Source organism: Sorex araneus, chromosome 5 (assembly GCF_027595985.1).
Source record: "Sorex araneus isolate mSorAra2 chromosome 5, mSorAra2.pri, whole genome shotgun sequence".
Lineage (NCBI taxonomy): Eukaryota > Metazoa > Chordata > Mammalia > Eulipotyphla > Soricidae > Sorex > Sorex araneus.
Genome location: NC_073306.1, coordinates 178,649,647 through 178,677,610, shown reverse-complemented (window position 1 = coordinate 178,677,610; position 27,964 = coordinate 178,649,647). Strand labels below are relative to the sequence as shown.

At 39.6% G+C, this 27,964-nt stretch overlaps 1 protein-coding gene across 1 annotated transcript in view; it reads left to right on the top strand.

Moving 5' to 3' along the window:
* Nucleotides 1-27,964, top strand: part of CORIN (corin, serine peptidase) — a 246,600-nt gene that overhangs the window by 29,420 nt on the left and 189,216 nt on the right. The window contains exons 2-3 of the mRNA XM_055140495.1: nt 6,359-6,503; nt 27,197-27,394. Of these exons, the coding sequence (XP_054996470.1) occupies nt 6,359-6,503; nt 27,197-27,394 (343 nt within the window). The remainder of the gene's footprint in view (nt 1-6,358; nt 6,504-27,196; nt 27,395-27,964) is intronic.

The following is a 27,964-nucleotide window of genomic DNA, read 5'->3' as shown; positions in this document are numbered from 1 at the left end:
GAGCCAGGAGTAACCCCTGTGCATTGCCAGGTGTGACCCAAAAACAAAAAAAAAAACAGAGAAATGGGAGCACTGTGATGGGAGTAACTCAATAACCATAAGCTCCCTGTGGCAAGGCAGAAAGGACAAACCAATGTTATTCTACACCCCTCTATTTGAGAATACTTCTTGAGCTACATTTGCTGCTGCTATGTCCAGACCACAGCCACATGACCTCACATAGCTGTAAGAAAAGCTGGGAAGTGTCTTAAAATTTGGCACTACCAAATTTTACAGTTCTACTTCTGAGACATCAAAGATAAGGCTACACACGAGGGATTAGTTAGTCTCTGCCACATACTAGAGATTCAAGTGAAACAGTGAGATTACTTCTCTCTGAATCATCTAGGAAAACTTTCTGAATGATGGGAAATATGCATTACTTCTTAAAGGATTTGGGCTTTGGCAAATGGATTTATGAGAAATAAGTAGTCTATAATCATGGTTTTGTATTGTTTGCTGTGGTGTTGAGAGATTCACAGAGACTTTTCAGTGAATGCCAAGAGTAGCCTAGCCCTACTTTGGCAGTGGTTATCAGATGAAATATGAGCTTGTGGTCATTCATAGTTTCAACTTTAAACTACGCTATTGTGGAAGGCTGGTTTCAACTAGGCTTCCTGGAATGAATGAAGAGCCTGGTGAATTACTTCTCTGTGTGGTCAGCTGTCCTGTCAGACCTCTAAAGGCACTATCAGACTGTATTCAAGTCAGCTTGATCTGTGCAGCCTGAGAGCTTGTCCCTCCCCTCCCAGAACCTAGGTCTCAGGGGAGTTCAGGAATATGAGTTGGAATGAGATTTTATTCTTTAGGGTTGAAGGATTGGAAAGTGAGCAGCCTTAGCCCACTCACCAAGTCTTTTGCCTTTGGAGAAATAATCCAAGGAGAGAGACCATATTTAGAAAGCAAAGGATTTATTAAATTATTTATGGAATGGGGGTACTCCTGAGGGAGAGTCCAGAATGCTGGACTTTGGAATAAGGATTTTATAGGGTGAGTTAACTACACTGTGAATAATCAAGAAAGGGTTGGGCTAATGCATTATGGTAGGTGTATTGGGAATCTCATCAGATAGATTGGTGAGGCAGTGTGGGGGAGGGTGAGTTCATATCATTTTGGCCTTAATGAAGGAAGGTAAAGTTAGGGTCAGAAGTTAAAATACTGACAGCTACGTAGTATTCCATTGTGTAAATATACCAGAGTTTCTTTAGCCAATCATCTGTTTTCGGGCACTCTGGTTTTTTCCATATTGTGGCTATTGTAAACAGAGCGGCAATGAACATGGAAATGCAGATGTCATCTCTACTATACCTTTTTGCCTCTACGGGATATATTCCCAGGAGTAGTATTGCTGGGTCAAATGGGAGCTTAATTTCTAACTTTTTGAGAATCGTCCATATTGTTTTCCAAAAGGGCTGAACCAGTCGGCATTCCCACCAGCAGTGAAGTCATGAAATTTGCATATAAGTGGATCAACATGGAAAGTATCATGCTGAGTGAAATGAGTCAGAAAGAAAGAGACAGACACAGAAAGATTGCACTCATATGTGGAATATAAAGTAGCTGAGAGGTACAAGCTTACAATGTTGCGATTCCTGGCAGACATTTCTCTGGACTTAGTTACTAAAATACTAAAACACAGAAATCCAAAACTATGCTGCTGCTAGTGCTGCCTCCTGACCTCATATCTCTTCATTCTCAGCAATGGAAAACAAATTACCAAATGCTTTCTTTTCAGCAGATGGACTTTAGGGGGGAGAAACTCCAAATCAATAATAGTGATTTTTTTTGTTTAAATATTGAATGTAATCAAAGTAAAGTGAAAGTAAAGTGAAATTTACCAGTTACACATGCGGGGTGGGGGGCTGAGGAGGTGGGGGGAAGGGGGGAGGTATATCGTGATTCTTGGTGGTGGAATATGTGCACTGCTGAAGGGATGGGTGTTTGAGCATTGTATAACTGAGACTTTAACCTGAACGCTTTGTAACTTTCCACATGGTGAATTAATAAAAGAATTTTTAAAAAAATAAATAAATAAAAATAAAAAAGAAGTTAAAATACTTTTGAGAAATTTTGGTTTATAATAAAATATTCTTGTTTATGTTTTGAAATGGGCTGGAGCAATAGCACCTCGGGTAGGGCATTTGCCTTGCACATGGCTGACCCGGGTTCGATTCCTCTGTCCCTCTCAGAGAGCCTGGCAAGCTACCGAGAGTATCCTGCCTGCATGGCAGAGCCTGGCAAGCTATCCGTGGCATATTCGATATGCCCCAAACAGTAACAACAGTAACAATGAAGACATTATTGGTGCCTGCTTGAGCAAATTGATGAGCGGGATGACAGTGACAGTGACAGTGATTTTGAAACAAAATTTTATGACTTCAAGTTCCTAATAGGAAGTATGAGTGAGTATGGAATTGTACTAATAGTCCTAGTGAAAGCTTATTTCGTTCATTTTCATATGTTTCCCTAAAAGGGAAATATTTTTACATTTTTCCAAAATACATTTTCTAGTCCAAGTACTTTTTGATGATTCAGTAATAGACTTTGTAAAATATATGCCATTAAAAACAAAGTAGCTATTTGCATAATTATGTACAGATCAATTGTTTATATAATTGAATTCATTCATTTATTCAATAGATATTAATCCATTTCTGATTGTGTTCAAATGTTGTTCCAGATGTCAGGCATACATTGAGGAGAAAAGGATTATATTTACATAACTATAAAGAGAAACAACTGAGTTAGAAATTATATATACTATGATTATGTTTTCACAGAAGAAGGATTACATTTGGCTTCCCTCTTCTAGTGACCTGATGCATACTTGATTTTTCAAGTTTTTAGTGCATATTATACTTCTACTTCAGTTTGAATATTGCTGAAACATTTGCTTTCCTTTCTTCTAATGTAAATATATTTCTAATAATTTTTTGTCCTCTATTTTTGTTACTTAAAAAAAATCTTTGAGTCTTTTGTAGAGTAATTATGTGTTGTAGCAATAGTAAGTCACTTTTGCCTGCTAAGTTTTCCCCGGCACAGTTCTATCGGGCTTTACTAATGTCCTTTAAAGAAGATAGAAACATGGCATTATCTTGGCCTGGGGAGAAAGCAAGCTACTGAGCACATGACTAGCGTGTGCTGGTACCTCAGTTTTAATCCCTGGAACTGTGTGGCCACCTTGGGCAATCAATGCTGGCTGGAGCTCTAGTGATCCCTGAGCACTGCATTGTCTGGCCTGTTCTGCTGGGTCAAACATTGGGTGGCTCTTACTAAAAAAGGGATTTTCTTTCTTTCCTTTCTTTCTTTCTTTCTTTCTTTCTTTCTTTCTTTCTTTCTTTCTTTCTTTCTTTCTTTCTTTCTTTCTTTCTTTCTTTCTTTCTTTCTTTCTTTCTTTCTTTCTTTCTTTCTTTCTTTCTTTCTTTCTTTCTTTCTTTCTTTCTTTCTTTCTTTCTCTCTCTCTTTCTTTCTTTCTTTCTTTCTTTCTCTCTTTCTCTCTCTCTCCCTCCCTCCCTCCCTCCCTCCCTCCCTCCCTCCCTCCCTTCCTTCCTCCCTCCCTCCCTCCCTCCCTCCCTTCCTTCCTTCCTTCCTTCCTTCCTTCCTTCCTTCCTTCCTTCCTTCCTTCCTTCCTTCCTTCCTTCCTTCCTTCCTTCCTTCCTTCTTCCTTCCTTCCTCCCTCCCTCCCTCCCTCCCTCCCTCCCTCCCTCCCTCCCTCCCTCCCTTCCTTCCTTCCTTCCTTCCTTCCTTCCTTCCTTCCTTCCTTCCTTCCTTCCTTCCTTCCTTCCTTCCTTCCTTCTTTCCTTTTTGGGTCACACCCGGCGGTGCTCAGGGTTACTCCTGGCTTTGCACTCAGGAATCACTCCTGGCGGTGCTCAGGAGACCATATGGGATGCTGGGAATCAAACCCGGGTCATCTGCGTGCAAGGCAAATGCCCTACCAGCTGTGCTATCACTCTGGCCCTTAAAAGAGTGATTTTCTTAAGAGAAACCATACTTTAATTTAAAAGGATATGACCACTACATATGATAATATGTTAAATATGTAAATACTTACTCGTGCAAATTCATTGTTCTCCATATCAGGGGTTGGGAAACTTTCTGGCAAGACTGTAAGATTCTTGAGATGCCTAGTGTTATTATAGGGAAATGGCAGCTTTATGTAATAACTATAACGATCTTTGTTGTATTTAGTAGGTTTTTAAGAACTCCTTGTTGAATAAACGAAATAATTAAGTTTTGTTGTCACTGTTGCAGTTCCACACTTGCTTTTTATGGATACAGTTTATTTCCACTTCTGAAAGGCATCACTTACCGATGTTCGTATTGTAATCAATGTGCAATTTCAGATCTCACGTTGCATTGTTAGTGTCATGTCTTCTTGCAGACCAAATGGTAAATGAACTCTGAGAGATCTCACATTATCTCACAGATAAATTGATTGTAGCTGGAAATAGACAAATCAAGTTATTAGCCTAGGATCTGATACTATACTCAAGCTAATATCATATGTGCTTTAAAATGTTGTATCTCCTGAAGAATTCTTAAAATTAGAGAGGATGTCATTGCATCAAAGTATATGGGGCTATCATTGCTCATTAGTGTAGAATAGAAATTGATTCTGAGGTATCACTGTCACTGTCATCCCATTGCTCATTGATTTGCTTGAGCGGTCACCAGTAATGTCTCCTTCTTAAGACTTATTGTTACTGTTTTTGGCATATCAGAATCAAACGTGGGTCGGTCGAGTGCAAGGTAAATGCCCTACCACTGTGCTATCAATCCAGCCCTTTGATTCTGAGGTAGAAGCAATAAAGCAGGAATAAAGTCTCATATATGTCTTGTAGTTTATAAGAATTCATCAACATTGTCTTCTTTGTAGGAAATGATCAAACACAGGACCCTTCTATCGGAACAATTTTCTGATTATGAAAAGGCTCTTATGTCATGAGTCAGTCCCTTGAAAAATTAGATTTATATAGCGGGATGAATCAACCAGATCTGGTAATGCATGCAAAGGGAGGGTGATAGAGAAGGGAGAAGCTTCTGGTCTCTTGGAGTTTTGTTATTACTAATCTGGAAGTCAGAAGAATCAGTTTGCATTTAGAGCTAGAGAATGCATTTAGCTTTGTTTTGAGTATATTGAGAAGAGATGCTGTTAGCCACTAGGCATAGGAAACACATAATTTGCAAGCTCAAGGCTCAAGAGAGATTTACATGAATGGTTTCACAGAGGCTAAAGCTGGCTTTTTGGAACTGTTAGAGTCGGGAATGCAAGGAGAGTCAGAAGTCCAACAGAGAACCACGAGAAGCACCTTCATTATGGGACAAAAATGCTTCTCCTAGTGAGTGACTAAATCACTTCTAGTTCTACCTCAGACAGCTCTAGAAAAATACTACTAAAATATCTATTTGTTATAAATAAATTTTCAGACATTGTTTCTGGCAAGCGATTGAACTAAGCACAAATTTAGAGCATTTAAAAAGAACTTTGTCTGAACTCTGTCACTGTGATACCTCATCAACCTCTCACAAACAGACACAGGGAAAGTCCCGAGAGACTGTCAGTGTGTGACTGGCCAACCAACCAGAATCCTTCTCATTGTTCAACTTGTCACTAACTACATGGTCAGTAACTTTAAAGCTTGCTGAGTTATTAATGTTGAAAACTTTATTTATCTATATTTTTGAAAATCTGGCTTAGGACTGAGACAAACGTTGAAGTCTGGATAATGTCCTGTCTATACAGGCATACCGATACTTTATTACCCATGCTTTAAGTAGTGTTTGCTTATAGTTTGGGCTAATCTGAGTTCTCATTACAGTAATTCACAGTACAATACAATACAATACAATGATGCTGAATTAGCAACTTAAAAAAAAATCACAGTTGAATGCTATGAAAATTAAAGTCTATCTCAGCAATCAGCAATGAGTATATGTTCTGTAGTGCAAATAATGTATAGATAAAAATTTAAATTAATATGATTTGGTGACTAACTTGTTCTTAAGGTACTCAGAATAAAAACTTTTGGGTGCCAGAGAGATAGTACAGTGGGTAGGGCACTTGCCTTGCACAGGGCTGACCTGGGTTCAATTCCTTCACCATGTATGGTCTCCAGAGCCTGCCAGGAGTGATCCCTGAACCTAGAGTCAGTAGTAAGCCCTGGATACCGCTGAGTGTGACACAAAACCAAACCAAAACAAAATCCTTGGGGAATATTACTATCAGGAATGAATAGCTGCCCTCTCAAATATCGTGCTGTATATGGATTTTATTCACAAAATTACAGTCACATTTCTTTTTCCTCCTCTACTTTAGGTCTTGGGAGCTGATGACAATAATGTGAGTGGTGACTGCTCTCAGAAGCTGGTGGCTGCGAACATTCTCCGTTTCCTACTGCTGGTCCTGATTCCGTGTATCTGTGCGCTCATCGTCCTGTTGGTTGTCCTGCTTTCCTTTGTGGGTGAGTGAAGCCGTTATTAAAGAAAAACAAAGATAGGATAAAAAGTATCAAGATTTCTGAGTTTCTCCTATTTTGTGCTTATTTAAACTTTGAGCTTATTTGTGCTTATTTAAATGTATGCAATGAGAAAATTCTCTGTTGACTGTCAAATGAAAACTTACAGTTTCCATCATTGTTGCCACTCTACAAGTTATTATCATTAATTTGAATTAATAAATTAACTCATTAAAAACATTTAGAATTGAATTATTGTAGCAGGCATTTTGAAAATTTCTCAACTTAAGGATGGTTAAATTAGTCTTATTTCTTAGGATCTCATATTTGAGAGGACTAACTGAGAATTCAGGGAACACATTTTGATGAGAGGTACATAAGTTTGGGGACAAAGGAATAGAAAATAGAGATGAATTTAGGACATCGCATGAAATTTGGCACTGGTGGGAAAAGAAGCTAGAGCGATAAAGTCCAAATAACACCAGATCTTACATATCATACTAAGAGATTTAGGGTTTAGCACCTAAGTTATTGGTTTTCAAATTCTATCCCATAGAACTAAGATTTATTTTTTATTTTTTTGCTTTTTTGGGTCACAACTGGCATTGCACAGGGGTTACTCCTGCTCATGCACTCAGGAATTACTCCTGGTGGTGCACGGGGGACCATATGGGATGCTGGGAATCGAACTCAGGTCGGCCATGTATAAGGCAAACACCCTACCCGCTGTGCTATCTCTCCAGTCCCAGAACTAAGATTTTGAGGGGACTCAAGGATCACACCAATATTTGTTTTGATTTCTCATTGTTACTATTACTGCAGTTCTGGGACTAAAACTCAGTGCTTCACATGTGCATGTCATGTACTGTACCAAGGAGTAATCATCTTGGCCCCAGACATTCTATTTAAAAAAGTAGATTTTATTTTATACTGGAATGAAGTATTATATACAAATTTTTACTAAGCAGAGATCGTAAGCCAAGTAATTTGTCCTGTAAGATGAATTTATTTGTATTTAGATATGCTATCTATATTTAGATGATCAATATACTAAGTTTAAAAGGTTAATTGTTGGAAGGGAAAGCCCAAATCTTATCATGATTATTTACCAATTGCTATGAATTCACATTTTCTAAACTGTGTGCTGTTAAATAAAGCAGATAAATAGCTAAAGAATGTTGATTTAATTTAAAGAATGTTGAATCAATCATGTCGAGTTTTTCACTAAAGCTATTATTTTGTCATTGGTTACTTTATAGGTGGTATGTTTAAAGCCCTAAATTAATAAAATTAATAAACTAGAGCTCACATCTATTTGTAAATATTAGAAGCTTATGTGAAGTTTATTTGAAAAGAACACATTGCTGCTACAAAATGCTTAAAAGCCACTACTTGGGCTTATAGTTTATCATTGGAAGATCTTCCAGCCAGGAAAAATTCAGGTCATATTAGCATTTGCAGGTGACAATAGTCCTGGACATAAGGTACTGAGGATAAGAGACAGAAAAATGAAGTCAGAGAGAAAAAAAATGGGGCTACCTGCAATGGTTTAAGAGAGACTTGAAATGGAGCATTTGAAACATTAGAAGCAACAGAAATTAGGATTGATTGGATTTTGCTTTCAGGGATGTGGGTCCAGACTGACTCCTAGATTTCTGATTTGGGCAACCAGGATGATTTTGGTGCCACCAGTTATTGTACAAAGTTACCGTACAATAACTTGTTTTGGTTTGGTCAATCCCAATGGTGCTCAGGGCTTTTTTGTGGCTCTATTCTCAGGGATTACTCCTGGCAGTGCTTGAGGGATGGCAGTTGGTCCAGCTATTTTTAAGACAATTGCTCTATCTGCTCTACAATCTCTCTAGCTCAGGATGTATATGTTAAATTAGTGATATCTGTGCAACCTCCAAATACAGTGAAATCACAGTGTAAGTATCTTTTATCTTGACCAAATTCAGCAGTACAGACTTGGCCAAGAAATAAAGGAGTATAGGAACTCCCATATGCTGTGTTCCTAAGATAAATTGCAATACAGTTTGATTTTTGGCTTATGTGCGGATATTAGAGTATAACTCCCCATTCACTATTACTGGTCTGATGCTAGAAGTCTCCAGAAGGGAAATTGGGAAGGGAGACCTGAGAAGATTAATGAAGTTGGGAGTCTCAGGGTTGTTGAAAAAGCAGAACTAGGTGAACTGTGAAGAGCGTGTCCTGAGGTAAAGCTATGGACAACCACCATACCTAGTTTTTAAGAGACAAGGAAAGAGGAGGGCGTAAGAGATGCAGGAAGGATGGTCAAAGGAGTGGAAGGTGCTTTGTAGAGATGCAGTTTCTGCATTGGGTGTTTAGTTGCCTGGCCTCAGGTACTAACTGTAGCCTGTTCTCAGTGAAGATGAAAAAAATACCTGGAAAAAGACCTAAGTGGTCTTTGTTGTTTTATGTGTGTATAGTATTTTTGTTTTTGTCCAAGTTTATAGTTTTTACCTTGAGTACAGCTCCATCTAATAGAATCTCCCTCAGTCACACTGATGTCATTTATTTTTTTTGCTTTTTGGGTCACACCCAGCGATGCTCAGGGGTTATTCCTGGCTTTGCACTCAGGAATTACTCCTGGCGGTGCTTGGGGGACCATATGGTATGCCGAGGATCGAACCCGGGTAGGCCTTGTGCAAGGCAAACGCCCTACTTGCTGTGCTATCACTCCAGCCCCACACTGATGCCATTTTTAAAAGTCTGTTTCCCTTAACACTTCATTTTCTTTAATTTCGAGGCTTGAGAGCTAATGATTTTAAAGCACACTGTTGAGTACTTCAGTACTTAGAAATCTTTGAGCACAGTAAAAGAGATCCCATTAAAATAATGCATTAAGTGGGTTTTCCTTCTTTCTTTCTTTCTTTCTTTCTTTCTTTCTTTCTTTCTTTCTTTCTTTCTTTCTTTCTTTCTTTCTTTCTTTCTTTCTTTCTTTCTTTCTTTCTTTCTTCTCTGCTTTTCTCTTGTAGGGTAATCTTTTATAGCTTTATTAGAATAGAATAAATATACTATAAAATTTACTCACTTAAACATGTAACTAGTAAATTTATGAATATACTCATAGATGAAGGAAAACATCATCACAGACAATTTTAGAATATTTTATCACCTCAAGAAGACTTCCTTTTTTAAAATTTTGGGTCACATGCAGTGATGCTCAGGGGTTACTCCTAGCTTTGCACTCAGGAATTATTCTGGCAGTGCTTAGGGGACTTATGGGACACGGGGATCAAACCTGGATCCGCTGCATGAAAGGCAAATGCCCTACATGCTGTACTATCGCTTCAGCCCCCCAAAGACTTTCTATACCAGTTAGTTATTTTCTATTTTACCACTTCCCATTTTTTCATATTTATCTCTGTCCCAGCCTTAAGCAATTGCTAATCTCCTTTCTGTCGCCAAATTTCCATCTATGGGGAGAAATGTGGCCTTGGATAGAGAAATGGCCATTTGTGACTGACTTGTTTTACTCAGGATGCTATTATCAACATTTATCTATATTGTACTATGCATCATTACTTCATTCATTATTATGACCAAATAATGTTCCATTATATAGATAGACTGTCTTTTATTTGTTCATCTGCTAATTAATGAATATTTGAGTGATTCCATCCTTGGGCTATTGTGAATGATGTTCCTTTGAACTTTCACATGCAATATTTTGAGTATGTGGACATCTGTTATATTTCTTTTGCTACATTTTGTTTTGGGGCCATCCTGTCTGTGCTTGGGGCTTGCTTTTGACTCTATATTCAAGGATAATTCCTGGCAGTATTTTGGGGACTATATAGGTGGCAGAGTTTGAATCTGGGTCTGCCACAAACAGGGCAGGTGCCTTACCTGTTTTCCTATCTATCTGGCTCCCAGGGAGAAGTTTTTATCTTCATGTATGGTCTTAGGAAGAATAAAATTCATAATCATGCCTAAGTGCTCTATGGATTATATGCAGATAGCCTTTAGAAAGTGGGGTCAGGGGTGGTTAGTCAGCATGTTCGAGGCCCCAAGAAAAGATGCTGGAAATGCATGGCACCTCGAGTAGGGCAGAAATAACCCTGGAGAGCCTTGAGCACTACTAGGAATGGATTCTATAAAACATAAACTCTAGGACTTAAGGTACCTACCTTTTATTTTCCTTTATGGGCCACACCTAGTGATGCACAGGGGTTACTCCTGGCACATGCACTCAGAAGTTATTCTTGATGGTGCTTGGGGGACCATGTGGGACTCTGGGACTCGAACCTGGCTTGGCTGTGTGCAAGGCAAGCACCCTACCCGCTGTGCTATTGCTCCAGCCCCGGCACCTATCTTTTAGGCGTTTAACTCTGACTTGATCCTTGACACACATATGGTCTCCTGAGCACCAGTGGATGTGAATAAGCCCTGAACACCACGAGACACCAAATATTCTCCCATCCCCTACAAACGTCAGGGTGGATTGCAACAGGCCCAGGGTACAGTTGTGACTAAATCTTACCCTTGTGGATGCCACAGTTCAATAAAGAAGAACGGCATCAAATACACGATCACACGATGACAGGGGCAACTGTGGGTGAAGGGACAGGGAGGGTTTTTGACGGGGAGCTTAATAGGCGGGAGAGGAGGGTGGCCTTGCTAGCTGAAGGAGGGCTGCTCTCGTCATAAACACCACTCTTCGGCTGCTGCGGCAAGGCAGGGAGTGACAAATTTGGTTGGAAGTTAATTCTACAGGGGCGAAATTTAATTCTCAGGGGCCCAGGTCCCTCCCAACTATGCTCATCTGCTCTGGACTCAGTGCTTGGGTACAGTAGGGTTGAGCCTACAGTGCCTGGGTGTCATGTGATAACAGGGACTCAAGTCAGGGTCTTGTGCATACTAGACATGTGTTTCTCACTTGAGCTCTCAGGCTGGTCCTAGTGGGGTTGCAGAATGAAACCTTTGGCAGGAGTGTTGACATAGGCCAAAGATCGTAGAATCTGAGGCAGGGAGTGGATGGGGTGTTTCTGCTAGAGTCCTGCAAATGTAGTGCTTTGGGGATATGGGGATATGGGGATAAAATAACACTCTGGGTATTTTATCCAATAACCACTTCTGCACTGATTTTTGCGAACTATTACACAGCTCAACTCAATTTATGCTCCACAGAACTCAGTTTTTTTTTTTTTGGCATTAAAGACTTTTCCACTCATCTACATCTAAAATAAAAATTATTTGTTTTAGTAATTAACTTATGAACAGCAATATTGCATTTCCAATTTCATTAAAATTACAAATGGTCTTCATGTGGCCTGTTAGTTTTTATTTCTTTCACAACATGGAAAAAATGATAATGCTGGAGAATATAGAAAATTTGGTAAGCAGTATAGTTTTTCTTGAACTCAAGAGAAGTATTGTCTACTAAAGTGATTTTCCTCTTAAAAATGCTAAATGAGCTAAAGATAATTGAATTTAAATATAATTTCTCTCTTAAAATTTTTTTAGCAGCTTGTGGTTTTTACAAGAATTTGGAATTATAAAAATCTTAGCTCCCTAACTTATAAACTTTTTCTTTGAATATCACTTTAAACTGTAAAACATTGTAGGTCCTTTTTTCTTACATCAAAATTTATAATTCTCATTGTTATTTTGTGACATGACTCCAAATTAAACATTTATATATCCAAATTCCTTTAATAACATTGGCCTGTTATAACAGATTCATTAACACAAAGGAGTTCCCAAACACAAGAATAGTTTTCTTTCTACTCAGCCTGAGATCATGTGTGATGTCTAAAGCTTTTTAAAATGGTGTTTTAAAAGCCTCAAACTCAAAGTGTGGTCCATGAATTAGCAGTATCAGTGTCTCAAGGGTGTTGTGAAATGCAGAATTTAGATCTTGGGGTCCACGCCAGACCAGAGTCTATATTCTAATAAGACTCCCAGGTGATTTTTCTACATCGTTCAGTTCTCACCCACAGCTATTTAACCTAGACCTCTTCCTTTTTCTCTTCTTCTTCTTCTTTGTGTGTGTGGGAGGGGAGGGGAGAGGAAGTGTGATTTTGGTCACACTGAGTGATACCCAGGGCTTACTCCTGGCTCTGTGCTCAGACATTACTTCTGATGGTGCTCAGGGGACTATATATGGTTCCAGGGATCCAAACCAGACTGACCACAAGTAAGGCAAGGCCTTAATTACTGTGGTATCTCTCTGGCTCCTTTTCTCTTTCTCTTCTTCCTCCTTTTTTTCTTGTTCCTCCTCTTCCTCCTCCTTTTTCCCTTCTTTCTCACTTTCTCACTTCTCTTTCTCACTCAGAGATCACTCCTGACAAAGTTTAGGGGACCACATGGGGTATTAGAAATTGAACCTAGCTTGGCTGCATGCAAGGCCAATGCCCTACCCACTGTTCTGAGCCCTTCTTTTATAGTACTAAATCTGTTCTTACCAAGCTTCTCTGGGTATTTTATCCAATAACCAGCATTTGAAGTCAACATATGTTTGAGCAGAACTCTAAAGTGAAGAATTTGTTAATTTCTACCAATTCAGAATGAACATCTGTATTATTAGTTGATGCTTTTATATGAATTAATGCTTCTATCCGCTTGGGTGTGACACCCCAGCCCCATATATGATTTTGCTCAGTGTTGACTACTTTCTTCCTTCAAAGGGCTTTACCTGTGTATGACCACTTCTGATATTCTTGTTTTTGGCTGAGATTTCCCATCTCGTTGAAGTTGATATTTGTCTATATTGGCTTAGACTGTCTGTCCTAAGGTCTTTTATTTTTTTTTGCTTTTTGGATCATACCCAGTGATGTACAGGGTATACTCCTGGATCATGCATTCAGGAATTACTCCTGGTGGTACTTGGGGGACCATATGGGATGCTAAGAATCGAATCTGGGTCAGTTGTGTGCAAGGCAAATGCCCTACTCACTGTGCTATTGCTCCAGACCCTGTCCTAAGGTCTTCATGCTTTATGCACAGACTTCTCATAGCATTGTCATCCACTCACACACTTTCCTTCATTATTTATTCGTACATTCAACAAATTTTTTTTTTTGCTTTTTGGGTCACACCAGGTGATGCACAGGGATTACTCCTGGCTATGCACTCAGGAATTACTCCTGGCAGTGCTCGGGGGACCATATGAGATGCTGGGAATAGAACCCGGGTCAGCTGCATGCAAAGCAAAGCCCTACCCGCTGTGTTATTGCTCCAGCCCCACATTCAACAAACATTTATTAAGACTGATGCTGGGTATTTGAGGTGTATATGTATGTAACACACTTTATCCCTTCAAGGAGATGAATAAGAAAAAGTTATTCCAACTTTGGTGTTTATAAGATGGAAGGAATGTGTGCTTTGGAAACACAAAGATTACAAAAATACGGTGTAAATATTGCAAAAATATTGCAAGGCAATCTTGAAGAAATATATGCATACTTTGATTCTTCCCCCTCAGAGTTTAGCAGGCATATATATATATGTATATACATAACATATATATACTCAACATATTTGAGCAGTACTTACAACAAAATTCAACACCTACAAATCTTTCTCATTCTCTATTATCTGTTGTCTTAGGCAGAATTGGATTTGCTATATTATGTAACAAGAATAAACTCCCAAGTCTGTTGGTTTAAAGGCAGTAGTCAGTCTCTCACTTGAACTTCAAGACCTTTGCAAGGTGGGTTGGGTGGGTTGATGCTGCACCTGGGACCATGTTTATTGAAGTCAGTCAATAAGTTAATGCACCAGCTATTAGATTGAACTGTCTGGTTATTATACCAGGAAAAAAAAATAAAACCCTAGGAGTGATAGCACAGCAGGTAGGGCATTTGCCTTGCACGCGGTCAACCCAGGTTCAATTCCTCCATCCCTCTCGGAGAGTCCAGCAAGCTACCGAGAGTATCCTGCCTGCACCGCAGAGCCTGGCAAGCTACCCGTGGCATATTCAATATGCCAAAAACAGTAACAACAAGTCTCACATGGAGACGTTACTGGTGCTCCCTCGAGCAAATTGATGAACAATGGAACACAGTGCTACAGTGCTACAGTATATACAGCAGCACTGCCAACTATAAGTACTCAGTGCACATTAGATCACCAGAATCATTCATCTTATAACTAGTCGTTTCTGTCTTTTGGTCGAAGATGTCAAGAGACACTGAGATCAGAGAATACAAACCTCAAATTAATGTCCTAGTGTGATGAAAGAGAAGGCCCCAGGCCTGCAGCATCATTGCCAAGTTCTGTCACACTGGCTTTGCAAGAAAGCCAGAACGGTTTTGCAGTCCATGGCAGAGAGAAGACAAAAGTAATGCTCAAATCTACCTGCTTGACTCTTTGCTTCAGTGGGTATTTATACAGGTAGAGGAAGGATTTTGAACAAATATTTAATCATTTCTTTAGGAACATAAGGTGGGTGCATGTTTTCTAACACTTGCGTCATATCCCTGGCCCTCAGCTGCCCTGTGTACCTCGAAATAGAATTGAAAAGAGCAGCACTAAGCTATGCATTACCATGGGTGGCCTCCCAAACTGTTTAAAAGCAAATAAATCCAGGAGATGGCTTTCAGAACAAACAGGACAAGGACCTGGAGGGAAAAAAACGAGGTCTCATAACATATGGTGATAATGTGTTTTCTGTGTGTTTCCTTCTAAAACACGCCTTGACAAGTCTTAGATTCTTCAGGCTGTATCAAAGTTCTTAAAAAATCAAGTAGGGCTGGGAATATGAATCAGTGGTAAAGTGCATGTACAAGACATGATTTTAATTCCTGGCACTGTCAAAATAAAACCTCAAATCAAATAGAAAAGAACCAGAAAACAAAGCAGGTAGGAATTACAAAGGTGGGTAGTGGTGGTGGTGGTGGTGGTGGTGGTGGTGGTGGTGGTGGTGTGTGTGTGTGTGTGTGTGTGTGTGTGGAGGGCGGGGATTGGGCGTGGAGGGGGAGATGGTAACTGTGGTTGTGTTTGAATGAGTCTCTTTTTCCCCCTCTGGGTGAGTTTCTGTAACATCTTTACTGTGTCCGCAAGGCAGTTCTTGTGAGACCTTTATAATATTTAGGCCTGGCATTTAAGTATCAATGTCAGGTATCCCCAGCCCTTTAGAGCACTTTGTTTCAGGCTACCTTCACTTACCCACTTGTTCAAGCCAGGAAGCCTTAAAGTTTTAGCCATTTTTCACCTGGGGTGGGGGCGGGGGAAGTGTTGATGGTGGCTGGAAGGACTATTCCAGATGGTTCTGGGGCTTCCCCCCGGCTCTGTCTTCTATGGTCACCCTCTGCAATGCTTGTGATCCATGCAGGGCTGAGAGTTGACTCTGCGTGGATGGCAAGCACCTTATCTCCTCGCCCTATCTCTCACACCTCTGACTTCAATAAAGTTTCCACTGCTTCCCCGCTAAAAGCGCTTCTCTAATGGCCCTTCTGATTTTCCCCTTGGTATCTTTAGATTTTGCCTTGACTCCTTCCTCTCTTCTCACTTGTCTATTGCCAATAGCCTCTGTCTTTTAAATTTGACATCTTTAAGCATCCTCTACTGCAAGAGCCATCATTCTAGCTATTATTCCACCCTCATTAAGCTTGCTCTTCTCTTGCCAATCTCCAGGGTGCTTGTCTTGTTTATTGCTGCTTGCCATTTCCTTATCTTTACACCTTTGCTGTATCCTACCTATGACCACAACCCCATCTTTACCCAAATTGCTTTGCTCAAATATAGAACATTTCTGATCATCTTTTGGATTCATGCCATGGGCCAGTCTCCCCTAAGGAACCTTTGCTGAATTTTTCCAATGGAATGGCAGTCACTTTTTTTGCTTCTATCATCAGATTGCCAGCTGCATATCGTTTGCAAAGTTCTTATAACACAGTTGGTATTTTATAGACTGCACACCAGTCTCCCTAAATTAATCTACAGATATCTAGATGATAAGAATCTCTTACTAAATTCTGTGTTTTCAGCAGAAAGTAAATAGAAGGCACATAGAAAACACAGCATAAATGTGTTTCTTCATCGCTAGAGAGATTTAAAGACAAGGAATTGATTTTGAAGAGGAAGACAGTTTTTTTTACAGATATATGATGCTTGATCTTTAAAAATCTGTGTGCTGTATTTTGTGTGTGTATGTGTGTGTGTATGGTGGCCCTACTTCTTTGTTTTTATTATTTTTATTGAATTACTGGGATTTATAATCCTGCTAATTATCCCTCTTTTGCATGCATAATTCCAACACCACACTCATCACCAGAGAGCCTGCTTCCCTTGTCTAGTGTCCAAGGATCCTTCCCAATTGCTCTGTGGCTACTGATTGTAGTTTTTGCATTTCCACTCTCATACTTTCTTGGCTGACTGTCTGTGCTATCATTTCTCTGAGCTCATTATACATCCTCAACACAGTGTCACTAAGGTCATTCTCTGAGAGCATACAGAGCTGGTGGAGTGTAGGGCCTTTTGTGTTAAGTTTATGCACAATGAGCTTGGTGGGCTTCTACAGGTCTTCCCCATTTTATGCTGTGTTCCTGCAGAGCTAAGAGCTAGTTTTTGCAGCTAGACCCTTGATGGATCTCCGAGGGATTAGGCTGGGTATTGTTCTTTTATTTCTCTACTTGTCTTTATCCAGTGACAAGAAGTATAAGTGTGAGGAGTGAGAAGTGTGATGAGTAGAGCTGGCTTAGGAGATATGGAGCTGGGCATGCTGGGTAGAGGGAGGGCATGGAGGCTGCCACTATCTAACTGGGAGAGGCAGCTCGATTCTAAGGTAAACTAAATTACCTTTATAAACTATATTTTCCTTCTCTTCAAATTCTATAAAAAGACAACAGTGGCATATGTTTTGTGGTGTTGTTTTGTTTTGATTTTGGTTCTTAGGTCCAAGCTAGAGGTGCTCAAAACTTATTCTTGGCGCTTTGCTCAGGGATCACTCCTGAAAGTGCTCAGGGTACCATATTTGGTGCTGGCAATCAAACCAGGATTGGCTGTTTGCCAGGCAAGTGCCTCAAGCTTTGTACTCTCTCTAGCCCCTTTTTCATAGGATTGTTGAAAGGTTAACTCAGTAGATGACTCTACTAAGGAAACTTAGCGAAATCACCTGTATTAGTTTCTCTTTGCTGCTATAACAAATTGTTATAAGCTTGGTATCTTACAATAATACAAATATATAATTTTAGAGCTATGAAAGTCACACATCTGAAATAGAGCTCACCAAAATAATTTAAGATTCTGGCAGATTGTATTTCTTTTCGACAATTTGTTCTCTAGTTTTCCAACTCCTGGAGGAGGATTCAACATTCTTTTACTTGTGGCCTCTTCTCATTTGTAAAATGAGAAATGATCTAGTGACTTTCAGATGTATGGCTCTGACATGTACTTTTTCATCTCCTTCTTCTGCCTATAAAGAGCTGAGGATGACTTTTTTTAAATTTAATTTTTTATTGAATCACAATGTGAAAAATTACAAAGTACTTAGGCATATGTTTCAGTTATACAACATTCAAACACCCATCCCTTCACCAGTGCCTATATTCCACCACCAAAAACCCCAGTATACCTCCCGCCCCCGCCCCCCCCACCCCCAACTGCATAACTGATGAATTTCACTTCATTTTCTCTTTACCTTGATTACATTCCATATTTCAACACAAAACTCACTATTGTTGTTGGAGTTTCCCCCCAAGAAGGACAGCCCTACTACCAAGGAAGCATTTAATAATTAGTTTTCCATTGCTTAGAATGAAGAGATATGTAGCCCCACTGCTCCAAGTACATAACTCTTTTTTTTCTTTTTCCTTTTCCTTTCCTCCCCCCCCATCCCCCTTCTCGCGCCTCATAGTATGGTGGACGCCACGCCGCGTTTCTCCCTGAAAATGGGAAACAACCGGGAAAGAGGGATATTTCCTCTTCTCGGCTGGCGTGGGGCTGTTGCTTAGTTCAGTCTAGAGAAATGGCTGCTACCTTGACTACCTTCAATATTTCAACAAAAAACTCCCTGTTATTATTTGGAGTTTTCCCCCAAAGTCAGACCTGCTAAAAAAGGAACCGTTTCACATTGCTGACAATTAAGAGATGTTAAGTGGCGTGGCTGCGGCAGCGTCCCCACAGTTTTGGATTTCTGTATAAAGTCCAGGGAAAATTCTGCCAGAAACTGCATAGCCCATCTCACAGTCCCAGTGCATTGCTGTAAGAAGCTGCACTGGATGCCAAAATGTGTTAGAAGGTCTCTGGAATCAAAGTCTTTAGGTGCAGAGGGTTCGTTTCACTCTTAGCAGCTCCCGATTTATCTGGGCCTAGGGCGTGCAGGTTACACCCACTTCCCATGATTCCCTAGGAGTCTCAAGTGTAAAACTGTGTACCTCTGGGTTAGGAGTCTTAGAAGATAGCTCTCACCACGTGGATATTGCTGCCGCTGCCATTTTCCATGCAGAAAAACAGGGTGGAGAGGAGAGGAAAGATCCATCCCCGGGCAGCACGGGGTTGTAACCCAAGAGCTGAGGATTACTTTGGACTCAGTGGTATTATTATAATAATCCAATATAATTTTCCCATCCTCAAAATGTTATTTAACTTACATTCTATAGGATTGTTTTTGCTATGTAACATTTGTAAGATAAAATATTGACATATTGGTGCTGGAGCATTTGGCTTGCACGCGGATGATCTGGGTTCGATTCCCAGCATCTCATTAGGTCCCCCGAGCACCACCAGGAGTGATTCCTGAGTGCAGAGCCAGGAGTAACCCCTGAGCATCACCGGGTGTGACCCAAAAAAGCAAACAAAAAAATCACATGTTCTGAAACTTAGGATGTAAACATCTCAGGTATCACAGTGCTCAGTCCACTCATCTTAGTGAGCGGTGCAGCTTAACTACTATTATTGGAATTTGTCATAAATACTGTTAAACAGAGCTGTATTACAGAGCTGAAGGGGCAGGGTGACCTTAATACAACGTGGCCTTCTGTTAATCAGTTAGCCTGAAAAATTACAGTTCACTCACTCTAAAAGTGGATCGGGATATTCTCTTTTAAGATTTTTTTCTTAACCAGCATAATTTTGTTATGCTGAGATGACTTGGCATTTGTTTTAAAGTTCATTAGTAATCCTGATGAAGACAACTTTACTTTCATGATTATGATGGTGTAATAATGACTAGCAATTATTGAGAGTTTTTCTAGATACCCTGAAACAAATCTGATTTTAAGAGTCTGCCCCATGAAAGAGGTACTTTTAAAAAAATATATTTATTTTGTTGAATCACCATGTGGAAAGTTACAAAGCTTTCAGGCTTATGTCTCAGTTATACAATGCTCAAACACCCATCCCTTCACCAGTGCACATATTCCACCATCAAAAACCCCACTATACTCCTCCCCCACCCCCCATGCCTCCCCCTGCGTAGCTGATAAATTTCACTTCACTTTCTCTTTACCTTGATAGCATTCTATCTTTCAACACAAAACTCACTATTGTTGTTGGAGTTTCCCTCCCAAAAAATAGCCCTGCTGAAAAGGAAGCATTTGATAATTAGTTTTCCATTGCTGAGAATGAAGAGATATGAAGCTGCGGCCGCGCAGTTTGGGAATTCTGTATTTTAGTAACTAAGTCGAGGGAGATTCATTTCCCTTCCTGGGGCAGCATGGGGCTATGGCTTAGTTCACAGTCTAGAGATATTGCTGCAAGCAGCTGCTGGTACCAAAAGTAGGCTAGCTGGCCTCCGGATCGTGGCCGATCAGCAGCAGAGCAGCCGCACAAACGTGTGGCCACCCAGGTCGCATCTCGGCGGAGAGCCAAGAGGTACTTTTATAATCCTTATTTTATGTGGTTAAAAGCTTGTCAAAATTTCAGGACTAGTAAGTGCTAGAGGAGATTTTCCCTAGTGATAGTGTGTGGTATTTATGCTTTTAACCACAGCACTGTGAGTGGAAAAGAAAAAGTGGATGAATTATTTTCACTTTTCCTCTGAGATGGCTATCAGGATATTATTGTTTCAATAGATATTGAAAAATACATATTTTAAATATATAAAAAATGCTAAGAATGACTTAATATGCTAAATATAATCCCCCCAAACTATTGTTTTAATCAAAAAGTGGAAAAAGATTGTAGAAAAGAATAGGGCCACCTTGGGAGAATGAACACACTGCTCTGTTCTAATAATAGTGTTTTTACAGTTTATTATGGGGTTGTGTGAAGAGTATTTACTCTTTTTTGGGTTATAATTTTTTGTACTTTTCAACAGATACATATTAGATTATCAAGGATGAGTTAAGGGTTTTTCAGTTACCAGAGATACTTGAAAAAAAAAATTACCTAGTGACATTAGGCTTTGAAAGATAGCTTCCATAGATTTCTCTCTTATTCTGTCTCAAATATATATGCTATAGATTTTAGCAATAATGACTATCATATATCACATTTTATCCTCTCTCATGCAAATTAGCTTTTGTATGTAGAATAGAAGAGCAAAAATGATGCATTTTCTGAAGGAGTGGGGGCTTGGCCCATACCTGGCTGTGCACAGGGCTTACTCCTGGCTCTGTGCTCAGGGATCACTTCTGGAGGCTCAGGAGATAATATGGGGTATCAGGGATGGCACCAAGGTCAGCCACGTGCAAGGCAAGTGCCTTATCCATTGTACTATTGTTCAGGCCCCAAATGCTGACAATAAGAAAAATAATCCTTACAGACCTCAGCATCAGACCAGAATCCATCAGGTACATTGAAGACAAGGTCGGCAAAACCCTCCACGACATTGAAACTAAAGGTATATTTAAAGGAGACACTCCTAGGGCTGGAGCAATAGCACAGCGGGTAGGGCGTTTGCCTTGCACGCGGCCAACCTGGGTTCAATTCCCAGCATCCCATATGGTCCCCTGAGCACCGCCAGGGGTAACTCCTGAGTGCAAAGCCAGGAGGTAACCCCTGTGCATTGCCGGGTGTGACCCAAAAAAGCAAATAAAATAAAATAAAATAAAGGAGACACTCCACTGGCCAAGCAAGTGGAAACAGAGATAAACAATGGGACTACTTTCAACTGAGAAGCTTCTGCACGTCAAAAGATACAGTGACCAGAATACAAAGACAGTCTACAGAATGGGAAAGGATATTCACCAAATACCCATCAAACTCAGTACATCAAGATCCTCCGTGAGCTGTATAATGGATTCACCACCAGGATCTCACCATTCTACAAGGAAGTGATCATCGATGTAAAGAGAGGGGTTCGGCAGGGTGATAGCATTTCAATGAAACTCTTCAGTGCCACCCTCGAGAACATTATGCAACAACTGGATTGGGAAGGAATGGGAGTGAAGATAGATGGTCAGCAACTACACCATCTCCGCTTCGCTTGATGACATTGTCCTAATAACACCAAACATTAGCCAAGCGGCACAAATGTTGGCCGACTTTGACTGTGAGTATGAAAAGGTTGGACTTCAGCTGAATCTCACCAAGACAATGTTCATGAAAAATGAACTAGTCCCTGACATTCAATTTGCTCTTAATGGAACAAACATTTCCGAATGCAGCAGCTATGTGTACCTGGATCCAGAACTCAACATGAGGAAGGACTTGGTGCCATAACTGCTTAGGAGGAAGAGAGCAACGTGGAACACCTTCAAGAGCATTGAAGAAGTGGTTAAGAGGACCAAGAACCTCCGGCTCCAGGCACATCTTTTTGACTCTACTGTTCTTCCTGCACTAACATACGCCTCAGAGACCTGGGCCCTATGCAAACAGGATGAGAACGCTATTTGGGTATCCCAAGGAGGAATCGAAAGAGCTATGCTTGGAATATCACTTTTCACTCAAGTGAATGAAGGATCCAGAGTTCTGACCTCCAGGGACGCTGTCTCATTTGCCAAGGTGTCGAAAATCAGATGGGCTGTACATATAATGCAATTTAGAGACGACTGCTAGACTAGAGCTGTTACCGACTGGATTCCATGGGACGTCAAAGGACCGTGTTGCCACCCACCTATGAGATTGTCAGACTTCTTTGTCAAAATCCTGAAAGAACGGTTTGAGGCTCTTCGTGTTCCTGGAATGAGCATATACCATTGAGCTACATTAGCACAGGACAAAAACGAATGGAGACGTTACTGGTGCCCGCTTGAGTAAATCAAAGATCAAGAGGATGACAAGTGATACAAGTGATACCCATCTGATAAGGAGTTTATATAAAGGATTTACAAGGCACTGATTAAACTGTACAAAAAGAAAACGTCCAACCCCATCAGAAAATGGGGCGACAAAATGAACAGAAACTTTCTCATAGAAGAAATCCGAATGGCCAAAAGGCACATGAAAAAATGTTCTTCATCACTAACCATCAGGGAGATGCAGATCAAAACAACAATGAGAAATCATCTTACAGCACAGAGACTGGCCAACATCCAAAAGAACAAAAGCAACTGGTGTTGGAGCAGATGTGGGGAGAAAGGGACTCTCCTTCACTGCTGGTGGGAATGCCAAAAGGTTCAGCCCTTTTGGAAAATAGTGTGGACGCTTCTCAAAAAATTAGAAATTGAGCTCCCATTTGACCCAGCAATACCACTTCTGGGAATATATCCCGGAGATGCAACAAAGTATAGTAGAAATTGCATCTGCACTTATATGTTCATTGTAGCACTGTTTACAATAGCCAGAATCTGGAAAAAACCTGAGTGCCTGAGAACAGATGAATGGTTAAAGAAACTTTGGTACATCTACACAATGGAATACTGTGCAGCTATTAGAAAAGAAGAAGTCATGAAATTTACATATAAGTGGATCAACATGGAAAGTATCATGTTAAGTTAAATGAGTCAGAAATAGAGGTATAGACATAGAAATATTGTACTCATTTGTGGAATATAAAGTAAAAGAATGGGAGACTAACACCCAAGAATAGTAGAGATAAGTACCAGGAGGATTACTCCACAGCTTAGAAGCTGGCCTCACATGCTGGGGGAAAAGGCAGCTCAGATAGAGAAGGGAACACCAAGTAAAGGGTGCTAGGAGGGCCTGCTAGGGATAGGAGATGCTTGCTGAATGTAGACTATAGACAGAACATGATGGCCACTTAATACTTCTATTCCAAACCACAACACCCAAAAGGAGAGAGAGTAAAAAGGAATCCCCTGCCACAGAGGCAGGGTAAGTTAGAGGGGGTGGGGTGGGGATGGTAGGAGGGATGCTGGGACCATTGGTGGTGAAAAATGGGCACTGGTGGAGGGATGGGTACTTGATTATTGTATGCCTGAAACGCAAGCATGAAAGTCTGTAGGTCTGTAACTGTACCTCACGGTGATTCATTACTAAAATATTTAATAAATAAATATTTAAAAAAAGAGGGGCTGGAGCGATAGCACAGCGGGGAGGGCGTTTGCCTTGCACGCGGCCGACCCGGGTTCGAATCCCAGTATCTCATATGGTCCCCTGAGCACCGCCAGGAGTAACTCCTGAGTGCAGAGCCAGGAGTAACCCCTGTGCATTGCTGGGTGTGACCCAAAAACAAAACAAAAACAAAATTTAAAAAGAGAAAAATAATCCTTTATTCATGTCAATATTTCCTAAGAAAGTCAGCACTTCAAAAAATGTCTTAAACAAATATTACTAATACTTTCAACTTTGTGTTTAGATAAAAGGTATAGAAAATGTTATTAATTAGCCTAATCATTGCAAACAAATATATTAAGCACAAATATGAAATGTTCCATACAAAATGGAGGTCCTTTTATGTGAATTGCTCCAGGAATATAACCGTGAGAAATTGGTATTTGCTAAAAATATGTTGACAGAACTGGATGCTGTGTCATAGAGTTAACATGAAAAATAAATTAACTTAATGGGTCTTATATATTCATTACAGTCGCATTAGTGAAAATGACATGGTATGTGAAAAATATCCTTATGCCATAATAAGTAATAGAGAAGCTAACAGATGGATGGAAATAAAATTATATATAAATAATCAGTAAATGTTTTGCATGTGCGAAGAAATATATCATCATCAAATTTATTACATGCATTTACTTTGATCTAGGGTCAGTTTGAAATCATTCTGAAAATAAAAAGTAATTAATCTTTTTTTTTCATTTTAGCATTTCATTTGTTATCTACTCATAATCAATTTGAAGAGTTGAGTTTGTCACCTGTATCACATGATCATGATTTAGCAATTATACATCAATGTTTTATTTAGAATCGTTTAGCAGATGAAACTGGTGACCTTAGTTAGCTTAAAAAAAAAGAACAGCTGCTTTTCTATTTTGATTTGTAGTTAATGTTTCCCAAGTGTCAAACACATGTAGAGACATTTTTTCCATAGACTGATATTAAACATTTTATTTATATTTCTTTTTTATTTTTAATGGTCCATGGACTGTGTGGAAAAGTGAGAACCAATTAAAGCATACACTGTAAATGTTTTTAGGGGGAAAATCTCCCTTGAGCATCTCTCTAATGGATTACTATCATTTGTTTTAGTGGCATATATTCTAGCAAATGCTGTATTGTGGAAAATCTGTTGCCTGTATTAACTGAGCTAAAAATACATTATGTCTTTTAAATTTTTAAAAAGTTTTTGCCTAAAGCTAGGTACTTTTCATTAATCCTAGCTTTGTCTCTTTTATTTTGTCAATGAATGAATACCTTGAGAAAAATGGCCAGTTTGTAAAGTTAGTTTAGTGATTATTTTATTCTTATAATCATCTTTTATAGTTTCTAACCAAATACGATGATAATATAGTATCATTTCTTGCTTAGACTGGGATTAGAATTTTCCCTCCATTTTCCATTCTTTACGCTTTGCCACTCTCTCTTATCTCTCTCTTTAAGATATCATAGTTTACAAAAGTATCAAATTGTTTGATCCTTCTTCTTCTTCTTCTTCTTCTTCTTCTTCTTCTTCTTCTTCTTCTTCTTCTTCTTCTTCTTCTTCTTCTTCTTCTTCTTCTTCTTCTTCTTCTTCTTTTCCTTCTTCTTCTTCTCCTCCTCCTCCTCCTCCTCCTCCTCCTCCTCCTCCTCCTTCTTCTTCTTCTTCTTCTTCTTCTTCTTCTTCTTCTTCTTCTTCTTCTTCTTCTTCTTCTTCTTCTTCTTCTTCTTCTCCTCCTCCTCCTCCTCCTCCTCTTCCTCTTTCTCCTTTTCCTCTTCCTCTTTCTCCTTCTCCTCCTCTTCTTCTTCTTCTTCTTCTTCTTCTTCTTCTTCTTCTTCTTCTTCTTCTTCTTCTTCTCCTTCTCCTTCCCCTTCTCCTTCTCTTTCTCCTCCTTCTTCCTCTTCTTCTTCCTCTTCCTCTTCCTCCTCCTCCTCCTCTTCCTCCTTCTCCTTCTTCTCTTTCTCCTCCTTCCTCCTCCTCCTCCTCCTCCTCCTCCTCCTCCTCCTCCTCCTTCTCCTCCTTCTTCTTTTTTCGGACTCTATACTAATGAATTACTTCTGATGGTGCTCTGGAGAGAATATGGGGTGCCGGGGATCGAGCCCAGTTGCCGTGTGCAAGGCAAATGCCTTGTCTGCTGTACTATCATTTCGGCCCCAACTATTTTATAATGGTGGAATACCGCACCAATCCCTCCACCAATGTTTAAGATCTCAGGTTCCTACCTCTTCCCCCCTACCCCTCCAGTTGCAGTTCTATTGCTCATGTCTCAGGATTTGTTTGCATTAAGGACTGTTTAATCTCTTTGTTTCTTTATATTCAACGTTTGACAAGATCGTCTGGTATCTCTCACTTTCTGACTCTATTCACTTAGCATGGCACTCTTCAATTCATGCAAGTTGCAGCAAACTACAAACTTCAATTTCTTATAGCTGAATAGTATTACCTTGTATGTACCAAAATTTCTTTATTTCTTTAGATATTGGTACTTATGTAAACACTTTTTAATTTGTAGGTAATTTGTGTTCCACTTAAATTTAGTGCGAAATGTGGACAATAGCAAGGTTGAAGCTAAGCAGACATTGTTGTTATCTTTAGTGGCAGTTTCGGAGGCATGAGGAGTTGCTACCCTGATACTGAATAGCATAATATAATGAAAGAAATGGAGAAAATGAGAAAGCAGGAAGGAAACACCAAAATCAATAAAACTTAATTTGTTTGTGGTGAGTCCCAGGTAATTGAAATGGTCCTAAATTCTTTGGGCACCTAAAACTTGGATGTGATTCTCAGTTCTTTAAACCTTAAGCTTCTGAGAAAGTAAGAGGTTATACACAGGGATGCATGATTTGCTGTAGAAGAAAACTATTTGTGGTCCTGATGAAGTGGATGTCTATACTTACCACTTCGTGCTTTTTGTGGTTTACTGGAGAGAATGAGACTTGAGAAAGTATTTCTAGAGTTTTCCTAACACATATTACATAATACATAAACCATTATACATTTATACATAAAATATAATACATGCACATATGCATATATACCACATAATAATACATATATAATATATACATAATATATGCATACACATAATACATGTATATATAATACATTTAAGAGAAATGTGGATAAATTGTGTTAGAGGTCTCAATTATACACAATTGGTACCCCTTACACAATGGAAACTAAATTTGGTAATTATCATAATGCAATCTATATAGATAATCGAACTATAATGTTGTACAATAAGATACTTATATAATGCCTTTAAACCAATTTTACTTTAATAAAAATATTTAAATGCTTTTAAAAACATTTTTTGTAATATTAAAAAAATCTTTTTTTTTATGTCTTTTAGGATCATTAAAAAAGACCTATTTTATGTCAAATGGGAGTGAACCTTTAGTCACTGATGGTAAAGTCCCAGTGTCTGATGTCTTTCTTACAAATGTGATTTCTAACCAGAGCACTGTGACTGCAACTGCTCATCCCAGTCAACACATTCCAACCTGGACCTCCGGGGGTTCTCCAGGGGATCAAAATCACAGCAATATAGGTAAGACTGAAGGTACTAAGTGCACGTATTGCCTAATGCCTGTGGAAGCCATGGCTAGCATTCATGTGTGGCCGTGAATGCTTTTACCGCAATCATTTCCTTGTCACACCGGCCAACACTGCCCAGTTATCCAGCCAGACTGGCTAGGTCCCCTTCTCTTCAATAGGAAGTGTCACCAGCTGCCAGCCCAGACAGGATGAATCAGTGATAAGTTTATTAATGCTGTTTACATTTCTGAGACATACATTTTCAATGCTGCTGGCCCCGATGTAGTAGGAAGGATTTGGTGGTGATTTTGAAGAATGTGTTCCTCTCTTTTGCAGTTCCATGTTACTTCTGTTGAGATGATTAAATTAATAAGCCAGTTAAGCTGCTCACTTGGTTATTGCTTAGCTTATGGAGGAATCCCAGTTCTGTATTAGAATGCTAAGGGAATTAAAGGATAAGTTCTCTTCCAGATTCCCCCCTTTGACTTTTGAGGGGTCCAAGTTTTTTCCATAACTTCCTCTTTCTCCTTTTTTTTAATTGACTGGGCAAGACTTTTATGAGCTGGTGACTGACAAATAGCGC